The sequence below is a fragment of the Heloderma suspectum genome, chromosome 10, assembly GCF_057233095.1.
Source record: "Heloderma suspectum isolate Gila_16-S chromosome 10, 16-S_ref, whole genome shotgun sequence".
Taxonomy (NCBI): domain Eukaryota; kingdom Metazoa; phylum Chordata; class Lepidosauria; order Squamata; family Helodermatidae; genus Heloderma; species Heloderma suspectum.
The window spans coordinates 40,837,119-40,856,894 of record NC_139467.1 but is presented as its reverse complement, the minus strand read 5'-3'; the positions used below and the strand labels follow the sequence as shown (position 1 = coordinate 40,856,894).

General features: G+C 44.0%; 1 protein-coding gene across 2 annotated transcripts in view; it reads right to left on the bottom strand.

The window, feature by feature from the left end:
• Positions 1-14,123: 14,123 nt before the first annotated feature.
• The window catches only part of SMAP2 (small ArfGAP2), a 46,120-nt gene continuing 40,467 nt past the window's right edge, over positions 14,124-19,776 (bottom strand). For both annotated transcript variants that reach the window (XM_084816029.1, XM_084816030.1), the window contains exons 8-10: positions 18,724-18,889; positions 17,338-17,657; positions 14,124-15,310 (exon numbers count right to left, since the gene is read on the bottom strand). In XM_084816029.1, the coding sequence (XP_084672155.1) occupies positions 15,185-15,310; positions 17,338-17,657; positions 18,724-18,889 (612 nt within the window). In that variant the 3' untranslated portion in view covers positions 14,124-15,184. The remainder of the gene's footprint in view (positions 15,311-17,337; positions 17,658-18,723; positions 18,890-19,776) is intronic.

The following is a 19,776-nucleotide window of genomic DNA, read 5'->3' as shown; positions in this document are numbered from 1 at the left end:
GGATGACTGGGAGGAAAGAAAAAACAAAGAATACCCTGCTCTACCACAACTTTTGGTAGCATGGTTTGTAAATATTCCATGTCTTTCCCTCCCACCACCACTGCTCCTCCTCCTCCCCCCTCTTCTCCAAGAAGAGAAAACTGCTTCAAACAATTTTAGACATGTCCCTCACTCACTCGACAGGTATGCGATACAGAAGGAGAAAACTCCAGAATGTGGTGGGGGAGGAATTAAAAGGGGAAGAAAAGAAACACATGATAAAGAAAAAGTCATATGACTGTCTCCCAGTTTTGAGACTGTTACATCACCTTAAAACAAATCGCCTTTGAAAAGGAGTCAACCATTTCTCATCTGTAAAACATCTTGGGGAACATCTACAACCAGACTCAGTTAATCCCATTGCAAGTAGCATGTTAACTGAATAGGTTTCTTTCTTGCTCAGTATTGTTTAATTTCCATATCTTTGAAGGAGAAGGTAGAGCGTTTCTCCTAATTCTCTTTTAAAAGAAAAAAAGAAATTCAGCACTACCTTTTTTTAATGGAATGTAGCATCTTCAGACATTATGTAGCCTGCCCTGTGCTCACAAATCTCTCTGCAATATTTGTGCAGGCACCGTCTTTCCTGACAGGAAGTGCCAACTAGCCACTTCCTGTTTAATTTCTGGGTGCAAGCATTGAGCAAGAAATTTTGTATTGCAAATAAGGAGGGGAAAAGGTGATTCTGCCAAAGTTGTAGTGGGGCAAAATTATAAACGGTGCATTTAACATGACTGTTAAGTTTAAAGCATATTAAGGTTCACGTCTTGTGTTCTCACCCTGTGAGCCATTTAATTTGTTCTCCTCCAACCAAGACATTAGACATTGTGTCTCTTATGGTCTTTGGGAGTAATCTAGTTTCTCACTTAAGCCCCACCAAAATGAATGGGAATTGCACAAGAGCCTAGCCAGGCTGTATTGCTTCAGCTGAGCACGTGCAAGAGACAAATCTTGCTGGATGGTGTCCTTTGTACAGTTTAATTCTCGCACGGTCTTCCTTTGTCTCTGGGCCCGTTTTGCAGCCCAAGAAGCAGGATGCTGAACTGCTGGCATTGAAAGAGAAGGTGAAACATATTAGAAGAAGTACACTGGACCAGGTTGAATGCACCTCTCCAAAATCCCATTGGTGGGCTCCAGGGGAACATTGTAGCATCCCCTGGATTTCTCACAAGGGTGAGTGTGGGCCTCTCAATCTAGTACGTGTTTTGAATTTAATACAATCTGGCTGCAATCTTAAGCTCACTGACTACAGAGCAAGCCCCATGCAACACCCAGTGGGGTTTATGTCTGTGTAATCCTGCATAGGATTGGGTTGTTAACTGTGTGTGCATGTGTTTTTAAGTAGCAATCTGGCCCGCAACGCGAGGGCCAGTTCCTGTAGCAAAACTGAGAATTACAGAAGCTTTTAATGACGGTGCCTACTGAAATTTGATGAAAATACTCAGGGGAGATACTACTGGAAATCATGATTTCATTATTATTATTATTATTATTACGTTTAAAGTTTCACATTGACTGTACTGTAGGAGCAGTAAACAGAAGGACCACTGGTCAATGCAGCAGAAGAAAGTTTCTGGGCATTTTCTGCTTACCAGATAGCCTTGGATGTTTCATTTTCAACCCAGTGGTGCTCAAATTGAGATTTTTTAAAATTGTTATTATTGGCAAATCCACAAAGAAATTTCATCTGTCATATATATTAGATAAAATAAATAAACATGGGTTCCTCTATTGCTCCAGCCAAGACAAAACAGGAAGTTCCTGAGAAGAAATAATTAGATTCAAAGAGAAATAACGGAGCCACGGGCATTAATTTTCTCCATTATAATGGAATTTGAAATGGATGGCGACTTTTTCCAGATGATAATCCTGCCTCTGCCCTCAGAAGACATGAGCAACTGTGCAGTAACCCTATTTCAGCAACGTTACGCTGCTCAGCACTTTTGGATAAGTTAACTTCTGTGCTCACAAGTTTAAAGCACTGGATTTACAATTTCACTAAACCGCTCCACCTACAGACTTCAAAACAGGGACTTGATTAAGTTCCCTTGGTTCTGTTGTTCTTCATGATCCCCATTTCATGCTTTTGTCCCAGTATGTACTTGGTTCGTTGTGCCATTTTTCAGAAAAAGCTAAACGTTGGTTTCCAAGGCGCTCTCTCTAGTTAATGTTAGAAAGTCTTCAGTGGAAAATAAGCTGATGCTTGTCTCGGTCAAGTCACCACCCATGTCAACTGTTTTTGCTGTCTCCTATTTCTGTATCTGCAGATGTGGGTATGAATGAGTACAAGCTGCAGAAGATAAAAAAAAAATGGCAAAGCAGGAACTAAGTTCCCTTCAACTTTGTCCATTTGCATTTATGATGAAGAACAGCCAATGTATCTGATTTCTATTTGGCAGAAAAGTGAGCAGATCTGCTTGGAGGTAGAAAAATGACTTAAGTGGCCAATTTTGTCATGGTATGGAAGTCATGCAATTGTTTCTCTCATAAATTCAGCATAATTAACTCTCCAGACCACATATTTTCTTGCACTAATAGCAGAAGTGAGCAACAAATTGATGCTGTTCTTGAATCCTTAAGGGCCTTGCTGATATTTATTTGTTTGGGAACAAAGCAAGGAAGGCCATTAAGATTTTGGGCAGCCATAGCTTACTACACATAGCACACCAGTTGACTTGTTCAGCAAGTTACACCAGTTGGAAGAATATTCATTGCAAGAATATTCATTAGATATTCCATGAGTATCTAATGCTGTGGGGACAGACCAAGGAGGAGAATGCCTCAGACTCCCATGGAATAATATTATGTATGCCTTAGGTTTTCATAAGAACAAGAGTGAGAGAACACCTTATCTGAACACATCTCACCCAGATTTCTCTTCAGTTGAAATTGGAACATTGGTGCCAGGCTGGAAGAAAGAACTGGATGGCAGAAGGAGAGGGATCAATTACCATTCTCCATTCCACTTACAATTGCATCTATATAGTGAAGCCACAGCACTGGAAATTCCAAAATGGCCACAATGTTCCTAAACTGGTTCCAAGAGGCATGGCAAAACTGACATGCTACAATCATAGAAGTGGACTGATTCACATGATGGTCAAGCCATGTGTTGAAGCAGTCATGGGACTGCTAAGCCTTAATTCATTTGACCCACATTTATTACGCCATCACCAAGGGTGATGAGTCAAGAAGGGTATGAAGACAGTCACAGGCCCAGCCAAAACATGGAACTAGTCAATCCATATCTCAGCATATCGGCTTGAGTTTGTCAACAGGCCTATAACAAAAATCTGACAAAGGCCTCCTTAGCTTTTCTCTCCATCCGGAGCCCACATTTTTGGGTGGGAGAGTGGGTATTAAGATTACGGCTGCATTTTATCAGTTGAAAAACATAAACTAAAAGCTGCTCAGAAAATTAAATGCATTAGCCAACATCCAAAGAAAAAAGCAACTAGTTCCATGCGCTGGAGGGAGCGTTGCACAGCAATTCCATCCCTTCTCTGACAAAAGCAGTTTCAGATATACCATTCAAAAGGTGCAGGGGGGCAGGGGGAAAGCAGAAATCCCACTGAGGATTCCCAGAAGCCCTTGAGTGCACTTAAAATAGCCCTTTGGATCCCAGCAATTGTGTTTACAAAGTGACCTCAGTTCTTTTGTTTTATTTCTATGCATGAAATCAGATCTTTCCTTAACTAATAAGTTTTCCTTAACTAGGAAGGACAGAGGCTGCTCTGCTGAACTCTTTTTAAAGCTTCCCCCCCCCCTGGGGGGGAAAAAGCACACTTTTCCTCATGATCACAACTTGGTCTAAAGGCGAAAAGTCCAAAGGACATTTGTTGCATGATCTGTATTTTGTAATGAACAACTAGCATTTTGATATTGCTGAACTACGTTGTTCTGTCTCTGTAATCCTCCCTTCTCTTCCACTTCATCTGGAAGGGTGTCACTGAGATGATGAATTGCAAGATACGTTATACTAAATAAGGTGCGATTAGAAAACAGGTTCTGCTTCCATACCACGTTTGTCTCTGGGCATAATCCGCTGGGAAGTCCTCTTAAGCAAGCTCCACTGAAATGAGCAAGAGCTTCACACCACTCCCTGGTGGACTGTGCCCTTGGAGTTTAAGTCTCAAGTTCCAAACCCAATAATGCCAAGTGGGGAATAAGATGCATGGTTAAGGTTTTCTTTAAAATAGCAAACTCTAAACTAAATGTTAGGCTTGAGCTAAGCGAAGTTGCAAACAAACTTGTTCTAAGGTGTGTGTGTTTTTTAAGGGTCATATTTGCAGGAAAGAGATTGCATCCATGGACTAAGTCAAGTGCATAAGCACGTGAGACAGAAAGCTCAACCTATGGTTGAAAAACATTCTGGCTTTGCAGGGACACATAGTCCATTCTGGTGCCAATGATACTGGAGAAAACAGATGCAAACTAAGAATGTCCCTTGATTCATGCCATGGGTTGATGGAAACTCCTTTCATTGGACACCAAGACACAACAGGGAAGGAGCTGGAGTATCCCCAGTCGTATCCAATTAATAGGATTGTACGCAAACCTTTGTCAGCTTATCACCAAGGACAGGTGGGTTTGTGTGGAGAAAGTGTAGCTGGTGGGTGATGAATCTGGTCGTTAATTTGCAGTGTATATGAACCTAAGGTATGGGGAATGCATGAACGTGGAAGAAAAATTGGGATCTATGCTTAAAACAAAGGAAGTGTGTGTGGGGACTCTTTTGGCATATCTTGCTGAAGTATTTCCTCTGGAAACAGAAATGTCATGGAGAACAGCAACTTTCCTGACCCTGTGCTGTTAATTAATGGTGCAAGACTAATTGCCCCAATGAAGCACAAGTTGCTGGTTGTATACCTCATGGTTTTATTATTAATATGTTGCGACTTGTTTTATGTGTTTTTCAAATAAAGGCAACAGGAGAAGGCGAGACACAGTGGTGAGAGCCTCTATTGGCACATCTCTTCCCTTGTTTGCCTTGCCCCTCATTAGATTAGGCTTTGGATCTCTTGAGAACGTGCCCAGTATCCTGTATTTATTTAGTGTAATCATTTATATCTCACCTTTAAAAATAAATCTTTCCAAGGCAGCTTTAAAGAAACAAATCTGCAGAAAGATAATAAAATCAGAACTAAAACAATATCAGACCATTTAAGAGCACTTTCAAATAAAATATATAGAAGCCAGACACTAAGTCAGTCTTCCCTCACCTGGTGTCCTCCTGATGTGTTTGGACTACACCTCCCATAATTCCACAGCCAGCACCTTGAACCATTACAATTCAGCTAGAACTAGTACTGTATGTGTTTTTCTCTGGCTTCTCTTGCCTGAAGATTGATTCTGTACCTGCATTTCATGTGAAAATGTATTCCTCAGGCTGAATTGATACATTACCTCAATGGGATGGGAGCCTCTTTTGGGGTGGGGGGAATCCTATACACCACTGGTAAAATGCACCAGGAGGAACAATGGGCTTTTCTACATGAGGCATTTATTGTGTGTCGTTCCCTGCACACAGTTGTTTATGGGTTCTTTAGATGATGTTGTGACCCTCCAGTTTTGCTTCTGTATCTAGCCAGCACTTTCAGCAAGTTTTTTTTAGAGCAGGGAAAATGCGGCATTTAATTGTGAAAGCAAAAGAAAGCACAATTTCCTCTTGTGTATTCGTGCTATTCTGCTATATCGCAGTGCCACCTAGAGGTTAAATAGCAGAAAAGCAGGAAAGGAAACACTGCTTGTACAGTGCTCGAATCTCAGTTCTGTGCCAAAAGTGAAAGTAGATACAGTGGATTAACAGCTGATTAACAGCCTTGTGTAGAAAAGCTCAAAGTAGGGTGGGCGGGTGATGTGTTCCTTCCAGTGTCAAACTTTCTGGGGGCTGGCTGGGACATTTCAGTGGGAAGGGACCTCATAATGTAACAGTCCACTCCGTACCCACCGTCGCTCTCTCTCTCTCTCTCTCACACACACACACACATACACACACACGGCTTCTCCAGCTTGATGGTGCTTGAAGGTAGGGGTGGCAGCAGGGGACCATGCATGCTGGCCTGAGCTCCTTAAAGGAAAGGTGAGATTAAAAATGGAAATAAATAAATAAATACAAAAACAAGATAGGTGTCATTCAAAATGTGATGGGGAAAGACATCCTGGGAAGAGCTCATGTGACATCATGCTCATCAGAATCCACACTGAAGTCACCATTGAAAAGGAGGCCTTGTAGAAACCACCGCCTATCTATAGATTTACTTTTTGAAGGAAAGTCTCAGAACTGTTGAGGGCTGGTGGCAAAGGAGAGAAGTGTTTTAATTGCGATGGTGTTGTTTCTTAATCCCTGGTCTGTGGGAGGGTGGGCAGGGCAGGGGAATAGAGGAGAACGGTGTTTGTCAGTGACTGAACATCCCAAGCCCTTGCTGGAATGGAGGATTGTAGTCCAATATTCGTAGCAAGGAGGACCTCAAAGCAATGCTTTCCTGAAGCCAGAGGTGACGCCTTGTTCTCCTCGGGTTGCGGGTGCAATAGCCTCCTCCAGGATGGAGCGCCCGGCTTTCGCCTGGTAGCAAACACCTCTGGACTGTTAGCACTTTGGACATCGGTGGCCTTGTTGGTTTTCGTCTTCTTCTTTAAAAAAGGGCTTATTATCTTTTCATGTTGTTAACAGTTGGTAACTGAGAATCTTTCACCTCCCCATCAATTTGTTCTTCCTACCCTACCCCCCAAAATCTCTAACAAAGCAGCACACGGCTCACTGTGATACCGTGGGAATTCCCAGAGACTGTCATTGCAAACGGGAGGCAAATCTACCTCTATATCCTGTTTGGCCTGGAGCTGTTCTGGAACTGGAGTCCTGATCAGGCCCGAGAGTTATTTATTTATTTATTACTCAATCAATCAATCAATTATAGTATTTTATATCCAGCTTTCCTGCTAAAACGATAGTGCTCAAGGCAGCTAACAATAAATTCATAAAACCAAATTTTAAAGAAATCCAATAAAACAACAATAAAAACCATCGAAACAATGAAGGGTCAGATAAATGCTTCAAGCCTGATTCAGAAACGCAGTTCACTGCCATTGCTCTAAATGAGACTTACTGCTGCTACATGAAGGAAGGAACCGGGCCTTCAGGCCAGAATCACTTCAGTCTTCAAAGGCACAATTCTATGCATGTTTAGATAGAAAAGTCCTACAGCTCCCAGCATTCCCCAGTCAGCATCTGATGGGAACAATGAGATCATTTGGACCAATCCAGTGAACAATCGTTTGCTGGATTCACCGAATGAGGCAGGGCATAAAAATCTCATCTGGAAGCACCCTGGCTACAAAAATCACACAATAATTAAAAACAAACAAAATGCAAGAAAAGCAAAACCAATAAAACAGTAGAGAACAGCATCTTAGCAAAACCAGCTTCTGATGGCGGAACTGAAAAGGAAGCTTCTAGAAGGATGACAGAGGGGGAACCACATGGGCCTTCACCAGAGGGCATTCCAAAGGGTCAGGGCTAAAACAGAAAAGGCCCTGTAAATCATGGAGGCCAGCCTGGTCTCTGGATAAGATATGGAATGAAGATATGTCACATGGAAGGAGATTTCCCTGAGACAATAAGGACCCATACCATTTATGGCTTTTTAGGTCAAAACCAGCACCTTGAACAGAACTTGAGAACAGATTGGAAGCCAATACAGATTCTCAAAGTAAATAGTCAGGCAGCAGCATTCTGCACTAGCTGAATTTTCCAGGCTGTCTTCAAGGGCAGCCCCAGTAATTGGAGAGTTAATACATCAGTCACCTGATCCCTGTAGTTCCTTTTGTTAACAGAGCTGCATGGGATCCTGTCATGCAGAAGTCGTTCCCATGCCACCTTGGTAGGATACAAATAGGCCCATACGCAAGGTCAGCGAGATGAAGAACAAGTTAAGGGACTAGAAGCTTGATGTGAATGATGAATGTTGCAAGGAGAGGGATATGCCCACAGCAAAAAAGGAGCTTATATACAGCAGTCATTGCAAATCTCTTGTAGAGATAGAATACGGTAGAGAGGTAGCCAGATGGTTATAGTGGTCTTGACAATAGGACAGACAAGGCTTCTAAATCAGGTTTGTTTGTTTGTCTTTAAAAAGAAGAAAGCCAAAATTTTCCAAGTCAGCCAATGCTGCTATCAACCTGTCTTCAAATCTATCGTGCTTGGCTGCCATCAAAAATTGTGAAATGGCCTTTGCTTTAAATGACAGATGGACCCCAACATTTGAATACAAGAAAACCCCCCACAAATGGGGATCAAATTAAGAATTCAAAATCCCTGGGTCACATTGAGCACAAAAAGGGGCAGGGCTTTTGTGATGGGCAGTGGAGAGAATGGTTACTAATGGACCAAGAAAAACAAACACACACAAAATGGCAATTTTATACCTGTGCTCTGTAATGTTTTCTATGTGATGTGGTCTTTCCTAAATGTAAAACTCTTGTATTTTTCTGTGGGTTTATATGCAGCAGGACTGACAGCTTTGAGGGTGCACGCTCAATTTTGTAAAATATTCTTGACAAGATTTTTCCTCTTTCCAAAGGAGACGAGATGGATTTTCCAAAAAAAAAACCCCAACAAAAAAAGATGTTAATGTTTCTTCATTTGGCTTGTTAACTGCATGTACAGTATTTGGGCAGCAAGTAAAGACAATTAAAGCCAGTTTTGAAAACTGTTTTGATTGCAAATTGTGTTGGAAAAGTGTCTTCAATAACGCCTCCAGCTTTTAACCAGATGTGTCTCATGCATACACATGCACACACAAACATGTATTGTAGCTGTTTTTGTTGTTGTTGAATAAATTAAAACTTGACTTTGATAGGAGAGAGAACCTTAATTCTTGTGGATAAATTTAAGCAGGAATGTGTGTACCCCACATTAAAGAGAGAGAAAGCGTGCATCCAGACAATCCAAATTCTCCACCTCCAGAAACTGCCTTCTAGTTTGCATAATTGCTTTTAATACAGGGAACAACAGGAATCCACGCAGGACACTCAAGGCCCACCCTTAACCACCCAAAACTTATTCTGCAACTTTTCTGGCATCTGCAATGTCAGGAAGCGCAGACCACACCCTTGCAAGCAAACCCTGCAGTCACAAGAGGTAGAAACTTGTGTTCATTTTTAAACAACTGAGATTCTCAGGAAGCTGCGTTTTGCACCTGGTAACACATTGTGTTTTTTTTTTGGTGTTCCTGTAAATACAACACAGCCTCAATTTAAGGTAATAATAATAATTATAGCTTAAGTAAGAGTATTATTGTTCTCAGAAATGTTTCGGCTGAACCTTGGTCTATGAAGCTAAGGAGGTCTGGGACAAGTTAGTAGATGGATAACGCATCTGTTAGGAAAAGAGTTGGTCCACTGCAGTACAACTTGGACAGGATGAAATTCAGAAAGGCTAGTAAGTGATTAGAAGCAGATCTCTGCTGTTTTAAAATGGCTGGTTAGTTGGTAGACATGAAAAAGGTCAGTGTGCTTTAGGAGACCAGCATTCTGCCCTTCAACTATGACCAGAGATTCAGGGAAAGCACAATAATGGAGGTATCCTGGTCTTCCAGCAACATCCGGTAGTCAAGGCTAGCCAATTTCAAGGGCCAGCCTAAGGTATTTTGTATCCTTTTCAATGCCAGAGAATTATAGGATAGAACACTCATGTCAAACTTTGCATTGCTAAGTGCCCCGGAAAAGATTGCTGCTGCCCCAGGCAAACTGTTTGGTTGTTTGTACCACTGGATCAGCTCCGTTTGCTTCCAGAATCAATATTACACTGCCCATCACAGCATTGACAGACTTCTCCCCTCCCAAAAATTTATCTAAGCCAGTGACTACCACTACAATTTGCGGCAAAGAATTCCATAAACGCTGTGCTGTGCAGAGAAGTACTTTCTTTTGTCCATTTTGAATCTACTGCCAGCAGTTTCACATTATAGTATGAGAGGGGGTCTCTAGCTACTTTCTTCACACTGTACATAAGTGTATAAACCACTTACCACACATCTCATTATCTGAAATGATGCATAGTAATACAAAGGTCCGTATAATCAAAGCTATGGTTTTCCCAGTAGCAACGTATGGCTGTGAGAGCTGGACTATAAGGAAGGCTGAGCGCCGAAGAATCGATGCTTTCGAACTGTGGTGCTGGGGAAGACTCTTACGAGTCCCCTGGACTGCAAGGAGGTCAAATCGGCCCATCCTGAAGGAAATCAACCCTGACTGCTCATTGGAAGGACAGATACTGAAGCTGAAGCTCCAATATTTTGGCCACCTAATGCGAACAGAAAAGTCACTGGAAAAGACCCTGATGCTGGGAAAGATTGAAGGCAAAAGGAGAAGGGGACGGCAGAGGATGAGATGGCTAGATAGCATCACGTATGCAATGGATATGGACTTGAGCACACTCCGGGAGAGAGCGGAGGACAGGAAGGCCTGGCGTGCTATGGGCCATGGGGTCACGAAGAGTCGGACACAACTGAACGACTGAACAACAAATGTGAAGAGAAAAGTCACTGGAAAAGACCCTGATGCTAGGAAAGACCGAAGGCAAAAGGAGAAGGGGACGGCAGAGGATGAGATGGCTAGATAGCATCACCGATGCAATGAATATGGACTTGAGCACGCTTCAGGAGAGAGTGGAGGACAGGAAGGCCTGGCGTCCTATGGTCCATGGGGTCACGAAGAGTCGGACACGACTGAACAACTGAGCAACAACAACAACATTCTAAATGGACCTGCAGCATAGATTTATATAGACGTTACAGGCAGGGGCTGTGGCTCAGTGGTCGGGTAGATGCATTGCATACAGAAGATCCCAGGTTCAATCCCGGGCATCTCCAGGTAAGGCTGGGAAAGACTTTTGTTTGACAACCTGGAGAGCCACTGCCTGTCAGTGCAGACAGTATTGAGCTGCATGGACCACTGGCAAGGCAGCTTCCTGTGCTCCTAACGGCATTACATTTTATTTTCAACTCCTGTTCATAGAATTTGCCATACTGAATTGATATTTTTCAGCGAACTATTCACCACAACCCCAAGATCCTTTTCCTGGGTAAGAACAGCCAGTTCAGATCCCAGCAGCATATGTGTCAAGTCCACCTCTCTCCAAATGTGCGTCACGTTTCCTTACTTACATGAAAAAACATTGGCCCTTGGTTGCCCATTCACCCAGCTCAAGTCCGTCTCATTCTTACTGGTTAACCATTACAAAAACCTCAGAAAATAATTTAAACAATACTATCAGTCAATCCCATTCACCCAGTTGGGGAGATCCTTTCGGAGTTCTTCACAACCTGATCAAGTTTTTACTATCCTTAATACTTTGGTGCCAAACCTGGCTACGTCACTGCATACCCCAAACTCCAGATCATTTGATGTAAGTCAGGTAGCACATCCTAATGCAGACCCTTAGAGGAACCATTTCTTGCTTCCCTTCATTATAAAAACTGCCTGCTTACTTCTATTCCTTGCTTCCTTTCACCACTTATCAATCCATTAAAGGACCCAACCTCTTATCCCATGAGTGCTAGATTTACTTAGGTGGTTTTGGTGAGGGATTTTGTCAAAAGCTTTTGGGAAGTCCAAGGATTGAATGTCTACCAGATCACCCCATCTGCATCCTTGCTGACACTCTGAAAGAACTCCAAAGGATTGGTGAGGCAGGACTTTCCTTTGCAGAAGGCATGTTGATATGGCCTCAGCAAGGCTTGTTCTTTAATTTTATCATTCAAATTTTAACCATGCTTTCCATTATTACCTGTGAGAAACTTTAGACTAACAGGGCTGTAATTTCCATAGAGCTCTTTGAAAAAAATTGGTTTTAAATTGGCCAACTTCATCTATGCAAAGAAGGCTGAATTTAGAGACACTGACAATTGTTGTAAGATTATCAACATCTTCATATTTGAGCTCTTTGAGAAATTGGGTGTATGCCATCCGGATGCAGTGACTTAAATGTTCAATTGGAAGTTCTAGATAGTCTGACCATGTTTCCTTTTTGTAAAGAGGACACAGGGATTGTCCTCTGTTTGAAAGGATGCCAGAGGACTGCCCTCTATTTCAAGGCATCTCCTATTTGCAGGGCTGCCCTGTCCAATTCCAGCTTAAAGAACCATAAGAACTGTTGCCCATCAGCATTTAGCACCTGCACAGCAGGCTGAACAGACATTCACAGAGACTCGGTTCAGATGATCACTGCAACCCATCATGGTTTATTTAAGCCATAGTGGCTTATGGCACGTGTGGGCATCCATGTTGAATATTCAGCCCCCAGCAGGGGGTTGCCATGGTAAGCTGTATCACCAGAACCTGAGTGGCACGGTTCTGGTTGTTTTGTTTAACCTTCAAACAAACTATGTCCTCAGGGTTCCGACGATGCAACTAACCATGGCAACCCCCTGCCAGGGGGCTGTGGCAATCGTGTGAACCTGCCCAGAACACCTGGTCAGTTTCCTGCACCATGGTGAGATAGTACTGTAAATTATGTTTTCTAAATCTGTGTCTATGTGAGGAGCAACATTCTCTTCTCTTCCTTCCTGTTGTTTTTAAATGACCTATTTCCCTCCCATTGCAAACAATGGAAGGCATGCCAGCTCCAAGGCTGCCATTAATATTTTCCCCATATTGTGGGCATATTTGGGGCCAGGGAGGACTTTGGATCCTGCAGATCCAAAACCTCTTCCAATCCACCCACACCACCCCTAGCCCCCTATTTACCTCTCCTGCCAGAACTCTAACACTGGAGAGGTGAAGGATGCAGAGGTTTCCATGGGGGTTGGGAGGAGGCTTCTGAGGTTGGATAGATCTCCGTGAGAGTGCCTGACCATCCAAGCCAGGTGTTCCAAAGGTGTCTACTCCCCCCCCCCACTTCACAGTCAGTTAAAAATATGTCCTGCAGTCTTTAGGATATTAAACACCTCCATGCAATTCTAGTGAACCCATCTCCTGACAGGCTCAGTTTGTCCCCAAGTGTTAATCAAATCTAATTCCTTTCTCTGAACAGCAGCCTCGTGGTGATTCCACAGCTGTGCCTGTCTGACCCTGCACATGGAGCAACCAGCTTTTTCTGAAAATGGTACCTTTGAAGTCCTGGACTTCAACATCTTAAGATTAACATCTTCTCTTAAGAGAAGGCTCGTAAGAGAGCCAGTGTGGTGTAGTGGCAAGAGTATTGGACTAGGAGCTGGGAGATCCAGGTTCTAGTCCCCACTCGGCCATGGAAGCTCACTGGGTGACTTTGGGCCAGTCACACGCTCTCAGCCCAACCCACCTCACAGGGTTGTTGTTATGAGGATAAAATGGAGAGGAGGAGGATCATGCAAGCTGCCTTGGGTTCCTTGCAAGAGGAAAAAAGGTGGGGTATAAATGCAATAAATAAGTAAGTAAGTAAGTAAGTAGGTTGCAATCTAAATTTGGTTTCCAGGACTTCACAAGTATATTTTCCAAAGGTGGTGTGTATCATGGCCATAGATTCTTCTCCTGTACTATTCAGCCTGTCTAAATATATGACGTCTGCCTTGTGTAAAGGTTGCAAGCAAGTCACCACGTAGTCACAGCATGCCTCTATATGCTTCATTATTAAATGTCTCATTACCAGGACCTCCTACTCCCTGGATGCACAACAGCATGCCAGTTCATCACTGAGAAATATCGCATATCTATACGTCTCCCTTTTCTTCGGTAGGGTGCCTTCCTGCCTGAGACCCTCATTCTCCACAATAGCAAAGGGGCTGTTAGCATGGGGGATAGGATTAGAGTCTACCACACCACTGGAGATCTAATCTACATAGCTCTGCTTCTCTAGATCAGCCACCACGACCTCAAGGGAACAGACCGGTTCTGGAAGACCCAGGAGCTTACAGTACCAAGCACCCCCACTCCATGACTTCTACCCAGTAGGTGGAGAATCATATATGTAATGCTCCATGCAAAGCACCAGATAGTTGCCACAGCTGCTGCTTAGCAGAGACAATGTAAAGTCATTCAGCATAAACACTTCATACATTTGGGTCACACATGCACACACTCTAACACAATGATTTAACAGAGAAGCAAGGTAATGTTTCACTGCAATATTTTTATTAAGGAATTTACATATACACAAGTTGAAGAAGACAGTAGATGCCTGGCTTTTATGTATGCTGACAAAGTCTTTCAAAAACTGCAGGTGGGATATTTGTCCCCTGTGACGTGGCGGAGGGAGAAAGGAGAGCCAGGCTGTGCCGGTCCCGTGATTTGTACTCGGCCACGAAAACCTTCATACTGGCAAGTGTGTGTGCGTGTGGGGAGTACACAGAAAAAAGTGCAAAAAAGTGCAAGGGGAAACTTGCCACAGAATCTTGGCCCCTGAACAACAGGTCAGTCAAATGTGAAAGAAAGAAAAGGTGGGGGGGGGAAGGGGAGGGGAGGCAGGCTTGTTTAAATAGGTCAACACCACAGGTTAGACAGAAGCAGCAGTTGCTCCTACAAGGTGGAATCTCCACCTCCCCGCAATTCTAGAATAGAGCAATTTGTGCTCCAGAGCCTTGTGGGAATCCCACCAGCTCTAGGGGAAGATTTCATGAAAGATGGAACTAATTCTGGAAACCTCCACAGAAAAAAATGGAATGTGTGAGTAGAAAAAAGGAGAAGAGGGGGAAGGGAGGAAAGAAAACCTAGCTAATGTCAGATGAGAACTCATCTTTTAAGTATTTTCTGTACAATTGCTAAAAAAAATATATATCAAGAGTTCCTTCAGGTCTAGCCATGGCTAAAGATGTGAAGTCAGAGTTACCTCAGCCATCATGGCTACGCTTTCCAAAGTCCCAGGGCAAGCCTACTTGTTATGGCTAAATCCCGCCAGAAAGCCCACCTCCCACCTTACATTCTCCCTGCCCCACCCCCCAGCGTGCATATTTTAGTGAGCCAAGATGGCAAAGACTCCAACTGTATTGGTGCCTTGGATGTGGGGTGGGAAAGTGGCAGAGGGGGTCTCCGTTCCACACAAGGAAGGTCCGGTCGGGACCACCAGAAAGGAAATTAAAACCTTAACCTCAGGGAGCAACTTTTAATACAGGAACAAAAACAAACAAATGAGAAGAGAAGCAAAAAAGGAGGAAATGGTCCAAATCCAAGCACACTATTTCCACACCTGGGAACTGAGGGTTTGGTTGGTTCCTTGAGTCCCTCCTCTGCCCATTGACTGTCCATATCCTATCATCCCATTCGTGCCATAGAAGTTCATCCCAGCCATCTGCTGTGTCATCTAATGAGGGAGAAGGCAAGAAATTGGTCAAGATGCCAGGTGTCCTACATGCATTTCTCAAGTTGCCCTGCTATGAAGCGGATATCAATAGTTTCTATCCCCCGCCCACACCCCCATTACACCTTTAGTGCTCTCGCTTTCTGGGTTTGCCAGCAGCTGCATTCAATACGTAACTACGCGTGACCATGACGGTGCTCAGCCAGACACTTTGAGATACCACAATTTCTTAAATTTGACAGGGATATCACAATCCTTAGGAAAAATGCCTCATTTCAGAAATACTTGCCCGTTATATGTTGGAAACTAACATGAGCTAAACACAGCACGGCTGCCTGGGGATAATGGGAATTGCCCTCCGATACCTCTGGAGGCCACCAGATTGAGGAAGGCTGCACTAAGAGAACCTGATGTTACCTGTTTGAATCCAAGGTGGCAGTTGTCTCTTCGCTTACGTCCTGTCGCAACTTCCAAGAACACATTTTCTTGAGCCATGTGATGCTGAGCCCATGAAAAGTTTTGTAAAAATGTACCCCCCCCCAAAAAAAAACAACCTCCCACAACCGGGGTGGTGGTGGTGGTCATGAAAAGGTTCTTAAAGTGAGTCCTGATTAACCCATATCACCCATGTAATCACTACAGGAAACACTGACCTTATCCTAATGTGCTTCATTTGCTCTTAGCCGCATTAACACACACAGTTGTGATAGTACGTGATTCCCAAGATGGCTGATTTCACTCAAGGAGGAAAGAAATGGCCACTAAAGCAGCAGAAGAGGGAGGAGGGAATGGTAGTTGCAAAAGGCTGTAGCAAAACCATTTTTATCAGGGGATTTCACCCTGCCTGCCCCCATGTACTGCTTTTGAGGCAAAAACTGAACTTGGGAGATATTCTACTTGACAGTACTGCACAGGCAGTTTGGGTGGCCACCCCAGAACTACATGCTCTCCATAGATATGAACCAGTTAAAATTAGGTATGTCTGCACATTACCCAAACCTCTATATAGGTGTCTTTTGAATGGGAGAAAAGGAAAGGCCATCTGTTCTTAATATTTCATTTTTAATTTCATCTTACAATTGAACCTAAGAACAAAGAGACACACCCCCCCCATATATTTTCTTAAAATGTGCAGTTCCTATTGATTCACCCATTTATTTAAGACATTTTGAGAGCTTGTGCCACAGAAAGCAGCCTGCACATTGAGAATATAGATCTATCAGTGGGGGCAATTTTATTTATTTAGATTTATGAGAGATGATCCGCAAGGTGGCTTACAATAGATTCTAATAATACACACACACTAATTTTATTTATACAAACACAGACACACCAGCCCTTCATCACCTGGCTGATAGATGGGACTGGAGCGTGCTTCCCTTTGTCAACTAAATTTACTGACTAAAGCTTGCTGCCTATTTTAGTTCTTTCCACTGGTCTTTGCTCTCCTGTTTTTCCTTCCAGTTATCAGGATTACCAGTTTCAACTCTTTGGGAAAGGGACACATTAGAAATTGTAAACTTCTACATTTTCTATAAAAAGAGAGACCTGGTTCACATGATCACCACTGCCCACCATGGCTTACGAGTACCGTGAGTTGCTGTGCCTGTGGGCACCAAGTTACCGATGCAAGCCCCCACCGCCACGTTTTTTTGTTACATGCAAACCCAGCAAGGGTGAGTTGCTGAGGTGGCTGACAAACCACCCAGAACCCATGGACTGTTTTAGGGTTGCGGGTGGCTCGTCCACCACCCCAACAACCCACCCTTGCCAGGTTCATGCATAACAAGAAGGTCCGCCATGCCCCAATATTCAAAATGGTGGCCACTGCCACCGTAAGAAGCAGCTCCATGGGAAGATTCGCCCACGGTGGCTTCCCATGACGTGCACACTGGGCTGGAGAGTCTCTCTCCAAAGGCTGCAAGAGAGCTTTGTCTCACACCCACGTGAGTTTCAAGTGTCATTAGCAATGTGTTATTGGGATACAGGAGCAACGCTTGCCCGCACCCTCCCCCCATGCCCCCTCATACCTGAGCAATATTCCACTGCAGCTGCTGAGCTGGTTGCACGCCAAACGGAGGCGGAGGGACGGGGGCCATTCCAGCCACATAACCGGTCTGCTGTGCTGCCATCATTCCATTGGGTACCCCGATGACGGCTGTCTGCATGCCTCCTACGTAACCTGCTGGGACTGCCATGGGTGTCACCATGCCAGCTGCTCCTGGCTGTGCCATCACCCCAACCGGTGGTGCCATCATGCCACCCATCATGCCACTGGGTGGTGCCATGCCAGGGAAACTGGGGTACGCTGCAGGGTACCCCATCTGGGCTGAGGCTATGAACACAGCTCCTAGAGGAGGGAGTTTTAGAGAGGGATTAGTGCTGAAGGGAGGCACAGAAGTGATCTGGGTTATTTCACTTTCTCTGTCTTTATTTGGCCTTTCTGCTCAACACCCCCAAGGTGGCAGCTTTTCAAACTAGCCATTAAAGCCAATTCCGTGTGTCACACTGAATATAACCAAGGAACAAGGCTGAGAATTGGAAGGGGGGAGGGAAAGAGGCAATTACTTCTTCTCTCCCCCTGCCCCCACAACTAGGATCTAACCTGGTGACGAGGGACAGAGCTGGGCGACGCACTTCCCACATTCCTGACTGCAACCCAGGTGGGTGCTGGGGAGGGTTTGGAGTGATAGCTTGCAATGGCGGAGACAGGGGGCAGGGAGAGCAAAGCAGCTGAGGGCAAGGGGGTGGAGGAGAGAAGAGCAGAACTGCCCCTTTGCACCCAGTCTGATATAGTGGTTAGTGTCAGACTAGGACTGGAGAGACGCAGGTTCAAATCCCTGTTCAGCCATGAAGCTCATCATGGTCAGCCTAATCTACCTTGGACATTGTTGCAAGGACAAAACAGCAGGGGGAAACATGCCACCCACACCGAGTTATTTGGAGGAAGGGCAGGATAAAAACGGGATTACAGAAACCTGCAGCAGGATGCTATCCACACCATCATCCAGAGAGACAGCCAGTTTGCTTCCCTGTCATAGCACCCGGCACCTTGACAGAATGCATCAGAACACTGATGCGAACACTGATGCAACCAGGAAGATGCATACATAAACTTCCTTAATTATGCAATTTAAACGTCTTATTGACAACCTACTAATTTGGAACATGCACACAATTTCCTAAGTTTGGAAGCTGCTCCAAGCAATGCAACTTTAATTACAAACGTCTTTTAGCCAGAAAGCAAGTTAGCTTATTATGTAATTTATCCCCTACTGGTTAAAAACATTCCCAAATACTTCTCTATCTCAGAAGCTGGCGGGGGCGGGGGGGATGTGGAGGAAGGATGAAAAGCAGCATGAGATTTCGTTGACCATTGGATCTTTTCCCTATCCCTTTCCCATCCCATTGAGTACCTTGTGCAGGTATTTGTGGGGTCTGGGAGCCATACAAGGAGAGGATAGAATCCTTAGAGAGTTGCTTCTTCCCCACCTCTTCACCCTTGCTTCCAGGCTCAGGGAAAAGATTCAGGTTTTCAGGAACAGATCCAGCACTTCCAGCTGTGGGCATTGAGCCAACAACCTGGTGAGAGAATATACCATGTTTATTCCTGGAGGTGGTGATGGGGTGGGGGAATAATTTATTCAGCACTGTTCTTAAATGCTTGAAAGTGTTTCACATAAATATCCGTGATGCTATATCTCATTTTCCACCAAAAGGCATTCAAGGTAGCGTATAAACTGACTTACAATCTTTACAGCAGCTCTGCAATGTAGGACAGGGCCTCACCCCCATATAGCAGTTGGGAGCAGAGGCCAAAATGAGCAGGTTTGCTGAGGGCTACCTGCTGACTACTTGGCTGAGATTTCAACCACAGACAGATAAGCACAGCCCATCTGCCATGTTAGAGAGGAGAGTCAATAACAGGTTTTCACTGCAACCTTAGTGACCGGGTGGCTCAGAAGACTTTAGAGACTGCAGTGTATGTCTTACACCATTGTAATTTATATCAGGATATTAGGAGAGAACTGATTTGCCTTTATTATCTAAATTGCCTTGTGCTTTATGTATATTATTTTTTAGTCTTTATTAAGAGATTTCAGATACATGGGTGACAAAAGGAAGCCAAGTAGCAGCATATGCCTCACAATTAGTATGCCCCTTTGCCATACCTAAGTTATGAGTTAGCTTTTCCATCAGGGCAAACTTCCATACACTACTACACAAAATCTCTAAAGCAAAATCTGAAGATGTCCCCCCCTCCCGCTATTGTAAGTTGAGCTGCTGTTAAAAAGAAAAATTTTAAGTTCCCTATGTAATAATTTTGTATCTATAAATTGGGAAAGGAGTGGGAGTACTGGGGTTTGGGGAACTAGCAGTTTAGTAATAATAGAAATCTAATTAAAAATGTGATACCGGAAATCTGATACATGGGGGCAAAGCCACCACGTGAAAGAAGGACCTGCGTA